The 8,971-nt window shown below is 54.1% G+C and overlaps 2 protein-coding genes across 3 annotated transcripts; one reads left to right on the top strand and one right to left on the bottom strand.

The window, feature by feature from the left end:
• Positions 1 to 132: 132 nt before the first annotated feature.
• Positions 133 to 3,283, top strand: LOC137612630 (ras-related protein Rab-18-like). The gene is made up of 7 exons (XM_068341250.1): positions 133 to 318; positions 690 to 745; positions 979 to 1,040; positions 1,203 to 1,275; positions 1,372 to 1,490; positions 1,587 to 1,653; positions 2,059 to 3,283. The coding sequence occupies exons 1-7, from the start codon at positions 251 to 253 to the stop codon at positions 2,226 to 2,228; spliced, it is 615 nt and encodes a 204-aa protein (XP_068197351.1). The 5' UTR covers positions 133 to 250; the 3' UTR covers positions 2,229 to 3,283.
• On the bottom strand, positions 2,945 to 6,597 carry LOC137612628 (homeobox protein Mohawk-like). Of its 2 annotated transcripts, none has more exons than XM_068341248.1 (6): positions 6,340 to 6,597; positions 5,846 to 6,005; positions 5,628 to 5,778; positions 5,239 to 5,556; positions 4,397 to 4,430; positions 2,945 to 4,233 (listed from the first exon to the last, which is right to left on the bottom strand). In XM_068341248.1, the coding sequence occupies exons 1-6, from the start codon at positions 6,477 to 6,479 to the stop codon at positions 4,083 to 4,085; spliced, it is 954 nt and encodes a 317-aa protein (XP_068197349.1). In that variant the 5' UTR covers positions 6,480 to 6,597; the 3' UTR covers positions 2,945 to 4,082. The 2 variants fall into 2 exon arrangements, with proteins under 2 accessions (XP_068197349.1, XP_068197350.1); XM_068341249.1 differs by having other exon boundaries at positions 6,346 to 6,597.
• Between the last annotated feature and the right edge of the window lie 2,374 nt (positions 6,598 to 8,971).

Here is an 8,971-nt window from a genome sequence, read left to right as displayed (position 1 = left end):
TAATACGGTGTAATATAATGTAATGTAATGTAATATGATGGAATGGAATATATTATATTATAATGGAATATAATGGAATATAATGTAATACAGTACAGGTACAGTATATATAATTTGGCGACCCACGTGACGTCAGACGGAAGTGACGTACACAGCAGCCTGTCACCGGAGCCGCTAGCCGGGAGCGTCTCTAACCCGCCTAGTGTTTTCCAGCAGCTTCGGGGGGACTTCCGTCCGGAAGCGGTGCATCATGGATGAAGACGTTCTGACGACCCTCAAGCTGCTCATCATCGGCGAGAGCGGCGTCGGGAAGTCCAGGTGTGTGTCCGGTACCGGAACCGGAGCTCCGGGCTAGCTGCTAGCCGTGTTGACGTTCTGCTTGTTACGTAAGAGCTAGCAGCTAGCTACGCTGCTAGCAGCTGCTGCTAGCTGCTGGCAACTAGTGTTCTACCAAACCACATGAAATCCTTCCGGAAACACGTCGCCACCGACATGACGTCTAACGACGACGTCACGAGCCGCTGTGGAACCTGTCCTAGATTTATTTGCTGACTCATGGTGTCGTTAGGGTGGCTAGCCTATCTTCACAGCTCTGTTGTGATGCTAACAGCTGTGGCGTGATGCTAACAGGCAGGGGCAGCTAGATCTGTTAGCATATGCTAGGCTAATGTCTGTGTTCTGTTCTCCAGTCTCCTCCTGAGGTTCACTGACGACACCTTTGACCCGGACCAGACAGCAACCATAGGTCACACACACACACACACACACACACACACACACACACACACACACACACACACACACACACACACACACACACGATGGTTCAAAATGTAAACTTTATTGCTGACAGGAAGTTGACAGAACAAACGTGTGTTTTCACCACCCAGACACACACACACACACACACACACACACACACACACACACACACACACACACACACACAGGTGATGAAGCCCTCTGTTCTCTGCTCAGGTGTGGACTTCAAAGTGAAGACTCTGGCTATCGACGGGAACAGCGCTAAGCTCGCCATCTGGGTGAGTGACGTCACGAAGCCTCTGTTTTGTTTATGTTCCACATAAAAACAGGAGGAACTACAGGATCTGTCCACAAGGTGGCGACATGGTACAGCCCGGGACATCAACCAGATGCAGTGCAGTAGGTCCTGACGTCATCACAGGCTGTGTTTGTTCCTGCAGGACACGGCTGGACAGGAGCGGTTTCGCACCCTGACGCCCAGCTACTACCGGGGGGCTCAGGGCGTGATCCTCGGTATGAAACGGGCTCAGAGACAGTCTGACGTGTCGTAGCGACGAGTCGTGTTGATGATCCGTTGAACTCGTTTGTTTCTGTCTGATGGTTCGACAGTTTACGACGTGACGAAGCGTGAGACGTTCACCAAGCTGGAGAACTGGCTGAACGAACTGGAGACCTACACGACGCGCAACGACATCGTGAAGATGCTGGTGGGGAACAAGATCGATAAGGTGGGTGGTGTCCATCCAGGTGGGGGCCGCCGGTCCTTCACCCCGTACAGCGGGATGCTGACGCTCCTGACCCTTTTCCTCTCCTTGTGTTTCCAGGACGACCGTGAAGTGGACAGAAACGAGGGGCTGAAGTTTGCTCGGAAACACTCGATGCTTTTCATTGGTGGGTGTCCGTCAGACGTTTGAAGCAGAGCAGCCATGAAATGTGGGGCTGTGACCGGCGCCGCTGTAATGGAGGGTTTGGACGCTCCTGCGCTGCTGGACTGATGTTGTTTTTACAGTCGGGTGTTTGTCGGTGCGTTCTGATCAGAATCTAGCAGGCTCCCTTATCAGATGTTCTCCACACGTGTTCCTCGTTCTCCAGCCTAATCTGCCCCTTTCTGGGTAATTAGGTTAACGTTTTTGTGGAGTTTCCATTTTAAAATGTCTAAATGAAGGGTCGGAATGGAGACGTTGTGGATGGGATCCACTGGTCAGACGTGTGCGTGCCGTTGCTGCTCACATGAAGCCGTGTCCTGCTTCACATTTCCTGGTTTCTGAACGCTCCCTTGTTTCTCCTCCGGTCCAGAGGCCAGCGCCAAGACCAAAGATGGCGTCCAGTGTGCGTTTGAGGAGCTGGTGGAGAAGATCCTCCAGACCCCGGGGCTGTGGGAGAGCGAGAGCCAGGGCCAGAGGCTCCATCTGGGGGAGCAGCAGCAGGGCGGGGGCCGATGTGGAGGCTACTGCTCCATCCCCTGAACTGGACCCAAACCAAAGGAATGGCGGGATTGAATGACTCCGGACCAGAAACACACAGGAGATAGAGAGGAGGAGAGGAGGAGAGGAGGAGGAGGAGGAGGAGGAGGAGGAGGAGAGCAGTGGTAGGACTGGATGGTATCTTTACATTACCGTAGGCTGAAGTAGTTCTGTCCATTGGAAGCTCTTTGCACACTTCCTACAGCCTCACCTGTCACACCTTTTTTAGAGAGGAGGAGACGTCTGCAGGTGTGTGCGGGTTTAAACTGAAGCTGCAGCTCACACACACACCTGCAGCAGGCTCATAGCGTAGCGTTAGCACGTGACCCCGTGTCAGGGTCACAGCAGACGACTAACAGCTTATGAAATCTGATTCCACACAATGAGTTCTGATCAGTTCTGATCGCAGACGTTCAGCGACACCTGCAGACGTGGAGCCTTTATTTCCAGGGGTGACGGCAGCGGTTTGTTGAGTGTGTGTTAGCCTCTGTTTAGCCTCTGTTTAGCCTCTGTTTAGCCTCTGTTTAGCCTCTGTTTAGCCTCTGTTTAGCCTCTGTTTAGCCTCTGTTTAGCCTCTGTTTAGCCTCCGTTTAGCCTCCGTTTAGCCGCTGCCACTCAGAACACTGTGATACCCCTGAGACGCGTCGCGTTACTGTCATCAGTTCACCTCTGCTGTTCATCCACTTCCTGTCCAGATCAAAGGGTCTCTAGCCGCTCTCTTATGACTTCCTGTTTCACCCAGGATCTCTGACTTTCAGGTTGACAGTATTGAGTTTATTTTTTCTCTTCCAGCTTGACCATAACTTTGTTTTTTCTTTGTTCCTAAGTCGTCTCTATATTCAGTTATTCACTGTGTTTCTCACCTGATCAGGAGGGTTTGTTTATGTAGTCTCTCTTCATTTCTTTTCTCTGGTTTTCTCATGTTTACCTGTCGATCTGATTGTTTTTGATATCTGAATAATGTTCAGCGGTATGTTAGCATGATAATCTGCCTTAATCCCCTCTGACGGTAGCGTCTGTATCAATCCACACAGAATAAACGACCACCTCTAGACTAATTATTGTCTAATTACACTTTGAGAGCTTCCATTCAGTTTCCATGCCGACGAGCCACCTAATCAGAAGCAGATCCACAGTGGAAACGGAGTGCGGTGCTCTTTCCATAATTCTTTGTTGATGACGATCTGATCTACACGCCAGAATGAAAATATTCTAAGAAAGATGTCAAGAAGAGGAGGCCAGAGCGGGACGGCTGGAAAAACCCACTGCATCACATTCTGTTCACCAGCGTGATTACAAGCTTATGTTTGGTGTCAGGACCAACCAGCTCCTCTGGTCAGGTTTCCTCAGGTTTCACTCAGACATCACCAACGAGCAACCAGAGTGATTCTAGACGCTCCGACTGAAGGACGATGTCCCTTCCTGTGGACAGACAGTGAAGCAGTGAACTGAAGCGCGCACACACGTTTCACGCTGGTTTTATTCACACAGGTGTCAGGCGTCACCACTGGACGAGTCTGTTGTCCTGGAAGTTAATGTAACTCAAACACTTTACAATTATCTATCTATCTATCTATCTATCTATCTATTAAAAGAAGGAGTGGAGATGTCAGCGTTCATCAGCGTTACCCAGGAGCAGGTGGTACTCGCCGCTCTGGACGCCGCAGCATCGGCCCCTCTGATGGGGTCCGACGAGCTGGGGCCCCTGAGACGCCTACAAACGGTCCTCTGGGGCCACGTTCACAGTCTGGACCTCAGAGATGTGAGACGACCTCTGGATGATGCGGCTGGTGAGAGTGGGCCCTGTAGCGCAGCTCCGCCTCGGGGCCAAGGTGGGCCCTGTGGCGCAGCTCCACCTCAGGGCCATGGCGGGCCCCGTGAGCGAGAAGGGCCCTGGGGCCAACCCTGCGGGGCGTCACCCTGCCCCTGGGCCAGGTGGGTCAGGGCTACGGCGGCGTGGATCTCCTTCCAGCCCTGACTCCGCCCCCCTCGACTCTGCTGCTGCTCCCTGCGTCAAAAACAAACATCATCACCATCATCATCATCACCTTCATCATCATCATCCCGCTGTCTGAAGGACGTGTAGAGATCCAAATGGGAGCCGGTCAGCCAGGTGGGTCCAGCTCCATGATGGACTCTAAACACCACAAACAACTGGTCTGAACACTCACCTGTGGCGTTCAGCTGGGGGGTCGTCCATCTGACCTGCAGGAGAGAAGAGAAGGTGTCATCAGCTGAGGAACGCTGACGTTTCTCCAGCGGCTGTGAGGTTTGTTCGTTTCACCAGAGCTGCTGTCATTACTCCATCAGATGTGAACAGGGGACATCCCAGTGAACGGCGCCGGTGTTACAACAGGTTAGGGGTCAAGGGTTAGGTTTAAGGGTTAGGGTTTGGGTTGGACTAGGTGAGTCCAGGTCAAGATGTTTCCATCATTCCTGTAATAACTGCCCCACAGACCAGCGGTGGTCTGGTGGTCCATCATCATGACGTGGTTCTGATCCTGATGGTTCCAACACCTCAACTCCTCAAAGCGGGTCTGGAGGCGTGAACCTCTCAGTGTTGGTGGTTTTATTTGAGACGTGATGGGGGAGAAAACCCAATTGGGGGTTGTGAACATGCGTGTTCTAGCACTGCGTGTCCATTAAAGTGTCATGCAGCACGATTTATGGCTCCACAGACGTGTTCAAGAACACGGGGAGGGTCATGAGGGCCGGAATGACGGAACCACATTCACATGTCTGCAGAGGAAAACCAGCAGCTAGTCCGTCATGCGACCAACACGCTAACGTCTGGACGAACACGCTTATGTCAGGACCAACATGTTAATGTCAGGACCAACATGCTAATGTCAGGACCAACACGCTAATGTCAGGACCAACATGCTAATGTCAGGACCAACATGCTAATGTCAGGACCAACATGCTAATGTCAGGACCAACATGCTAATGTCAGGACCAACACGCTAATGTCAGGACCAACATGCTAACGTCAGGATGTGTGTGTGTGTCTCACCCGTCCGGAACACGCCGTTGGCCTCGGTTTCAGGCGGTAGAGAAACGACTTCCTGGTCGTCCTCGCTGGAGCCGAAGGGCTGAAAGTGGCGCCGCCCCCCGTGGGCCGAGGCCACGCCCTCCACCATCACGTGCCTCAGCGTGTCGTTCAGGTAGCGGTGCAGCAGGCTGCTCTTGTATTTGGACGGAGGCGACGCACTGTCGTCGCTGTGGGCGGAGTCAGCTGTGGCGATGACGCCGCTCTGGCTCTGGAGGCGGTTTCTGTGGGCGGAGCTTCTGAAGCCGTCCTGAGCGACAGGCGTCTGTGGGCGGCCCCCGTCTGCAGCGGAGCACACACACTTGTCACACACCGCCGTTACCCACAAACCACCAGCAGGAAGCAGGGCGTACCGTCCGAGGCGTCGTCGCTGCACACGCTCAGCCTCTCGGCGTTTCCCACAATGCACTGGTTGTACAGCTGGATCCTCAGTGCCCAGCTCAGGTCAGGCTGCCTCACCGTGTTCTTCAGCCGCCGCCGCGCGTTGGCGAACCAGTTGGACACCTGCACACACACCTGGTGATGACGGCAGTCACATGACCTCGTCCTCATCTCTGCGCCTGTGCCTCACCTGCACCAGTGTCATGTGTGAGCCCAGCGCCAGCAGCACCTTCTGGGTCTTGGTGGGGTAGGGGTTGTCCCTGTGTCGGTACAGCCAGTGCTTCAGGGGGCGGGCCATGTCCTGCAGCACCTGCCTCCTGTGGCGAACCTTGACCCCGCCCACACGGGACCTACAGGAGGGAGAAGGCGCCTGATAGGTTCACAAAGACCCCACACAGCCCCCCTTGTGACCTTTGACCTCAGACATCAGATATGACCTTTGACCTCAGACGTGAGGTACAACGTTTGACCCCAGGTCTGAGAGACTCACCCGTGTGACCTTTGACCCCAGACATGAGGCATGACCTTTGACCCAGCTGTGAGGGACTCAACCGTGTGACCTTTGACCCCAGATGGGAGGGACTCACCCGTGTGATCCGTGACCCCAGACGTGAGGGACTCACCTGTGTGACCATTGACCTCAGATGTGAGGTGTGACCTTTGACCCCAGACGTGAGGACTCACCCGTACCTCCTGTCCTCGGCGTCCCGGCGTGGCAGCAGCTCCGTCTTCTCCTCTCTCTGAGGTAAGTCCACAGCGTCCAATCGGCTTCTGTCCTCTGCTCTCCTGTCGCCGTCCAGACGCAGCAGCGACTCAGACTCCATCGCTGCGATCCTATTGGTCAGTTAAACGCTCCCACAGGTGCATCACGAGCTCCAGGTGTCCCGTCTGCTCACGGCGACTCCATCAGACGTGGTGTGTGAGGACTCGGGATCGTCTGCTCCAGCTGGGCTGTGTGAGGAGAGTTCAAATAACCTGCTGCTCCTCCTCCCATTGGCCGGCCCGTCGGCCAATGGGAGGAGGAGCAGCTCCGAGCAGCGCCCCAGAATGTGAGCCTATAGAACATCAGCAGCGCTCAGAGGAGTCCAACCAGAAGCCATGTCAGCGATGTTACATTCTGGGAGTTTAATGCTGTAATTACACGCTTATTAACCAGATCAACCACCAAACTGTGTCACCATCCTGCTGGTTGGGATGGATTTCAGAGGGGTGGGGGGTGGAGGGGGGTCCAGCTGGTTCAAGCTGGAAAACACATGGGTCCCCGTTAGGTGCAGTAAATTCCTCACACACATTCCTCAGCGGGTCGGCCGATGCTACGAGTTAACACACACACACACACACACACACACACACACACACACACACACACACACACACACACACACACACACACACACACACACACACACACACACACACACACACACACCATTTCCTCCAGTCCCCCCGTGATGCCTTCACTGCCCCACTGTTGATGTTAGGTGTGATCACACCTCCATCCATAGCCAGGGGACCCCTAAAACCCCCAGAACACGTAGATCTGCTGTTTGGATAGTTTGACACGTGTGTGTGTGTTTGTGTGTGTGTGTGTGTGTGTGTGTGTGTGTGTGTGTGTGTGTGTGTGTGTGTGTGTATTGATTGTATCATTCAAACGTAAAATATTTTACCATTTGATGCTTCTTATTTCAACAAACCCAGATAATTTTCCGTTTTAGTGTCTTTCAGCTGTTTGTTTTGGTTTGTCTGTCACCCTATTGGCTGGCGTCAACCTCGTTTCCATGGCAGCAACGCATCAAGGTAGTTACATCTATGATGATATCAAAGATTCCTTTTATGATTTGATGAATTTTATTTTATATTTTTGTTAATTTCTAAACGTTTTGTTCATGACCCAAACACCTGGTGCCCCCCCACACTGACCCCCCACAGTCAAAACTGCTTTAAATAAACTGTGGGTCTGGCGACGCGAAGCGTCTACTGACGTTACAGAGAGTTATAGAGACTCTGGGACCAGTGGCCCATAAATAATGGCTGAACAGGAAGTGGTCATGTTGGGATGACTTCCTGCTTCCTGATCGAACCCAAACGTTGTTCCTGACAGGACCATCAAACCCGTTACCAGGGCAACAGGGGCAAACTGGTGACTCTCAGCCCAGTAGAACCGCCCCCTCCCTCACAGAGATGAAGCTACTGTTTAACGTCCGTCACACTGATGACTTCACACACGTTTACACGACTGACCCAAATTACCCAGAAGCCACTGAGATCATTCTGTGGCGTCTGCAGCAGGAGCTGCAGGGAACACGGAGCGGAGGGTTTTAATTGGATCACTTAAACGGCCTGGTGATGATGTCACAGGCGTCTGCAGAGTCTCAGGCGTGTGATGAAATTAAAGAGCCACGCTCCGGCTGAGCTGCACCTGCAGGAGCCTGGAGTGCACCGGCGCCAGCAGCGCCACGTAGCGTCTGCGCCTGTGTCTCCTGTTTGAGACACCGGTGCCAGCAGCGCCACGTGGCGTCTGCGCCTGTGTCTCCTGTTTGAGACACCGGTGCCAGCAGCGCCACGTGGCGTCTGCGCCTGTGTCTCCTGTTTGAGACACCGGCGCCAGCAGCGCAACGTGGCGTCTGCGCCTGTGTCTCCTGTTTGAGACACCGGCGCCAGCAGCGCAACGTGGCGTCTGCGCCTGTGTCTCCTGTTTGAGACACGGGATCAGCAAAGTCTGCGCCTGTGTCTCCTGTTTGAGACACCGGCACCAGCAGCACCACGTGGCGTCTGCGCCTGTGTCTCCTGTTTGAGACACCGGCGCCAGCAGCGCAACGTGGCGTCTGCGCCTGTGTCTCCTGTTTGAGACACGGGATCAGCAAAGTCTGCGCCTGTGTCTCCTGTTTGAGACACCGGCACCAGCAGCACCACGTGGCGTCTGCGCCTGTGTCTCCTGTTTGAGACACGGGATCAGCAAAGTCTGCGCCTGTGTCTCCTGTTTGAGACACCGGCACCAGCAGCACCACGTGGCGTCTGCGCCTGTGTCTCCTGTTTGAGACACGGGATCAGCAAAGTCTGCGCCTGTGTCTCCTGTTTGAGACACCGGCACCAGCAGCACCACGTGGCGTCTGCGCCTGTGTCTCCTGTTTGAGACACAAGTGAACAGCAGGAATGCTGCGCCTCTGCCGGATGCGAGCCTTGCCGTGTTGGAACGCTAAACTTTTATGTATGACCTGCAGCGGCCTCGTCCCCTGAAGGCCATCCCCGGCCCCCCCTCAGGGGCCCCTGTGCCTCCCAAACACGAGGTGACGAACACGTCCACACTGCGTCCAAA

The sequence above is a fragment of the Antennarius striatus genome, chromosome 18 (genome assembly GCF_040054535.1).
Source record: "Antennarius striatus isolate MH-2024 chromosome 18, ASM4005453v1, whole genome shotgun sequence".
Lineage (NCBI taxonomy): Eukaryota > Metazoa > Chordata > Actinopteri > Lophiiformes > Antennariidae > Antennarius > Antennarius striatus.
This window is presented reverse-complemented; position numbering and strand designations above follow the sequence as displayed.

Excerpts from the sequence above, each read along its gene's own strand:
- LOC137612630 (XM_068341250.1), top strand. The coding sequence starts at position 251 with ATGGATGAAGACGTTCTGACGACCCTCAAGCTGCTCATCATCGGCGAG. Across the intron at positions 1,041-1,202 it reads GCGCTAAGCTCGCCATCTGG|GACACGGCTGGACAGGAGCG; the intron begins GTGAGTGACGTC and ends TTGTTCCTGCAG. Across the intron at positions 1,491-1,586 it reads TGGGGAACAAGATCGATAAG|GACGACCGTGAAGTGGACAG; the intron begins GTGGGTGGTGTC and ends TTGTGTTTCCAG.
- LOC137612628 (XM_068341248.1), bottom strand. The coding sequence starts at position 6,479 with ATGGAGTCTGAGTCGCTGCTGCGTCTGGACGGCGACAGGAGAGCAGAG. Across the intron at positions 6,006-6,339 it reads GCCGAGGACAGGAGGTACGG|GTCCCGTGTGGGCGGGGTCA; the intron begins GTGAGTCCTCAC and ends TCCCTCCTGTAG. Across the intron at positions 4,431-5,238 it reads CAACGGCGTGTTCCGGACGG|GTCAGATGGACGACCCCCCA; the intron begins GTGAGACACACA and ends TCTCTCCTGCAG.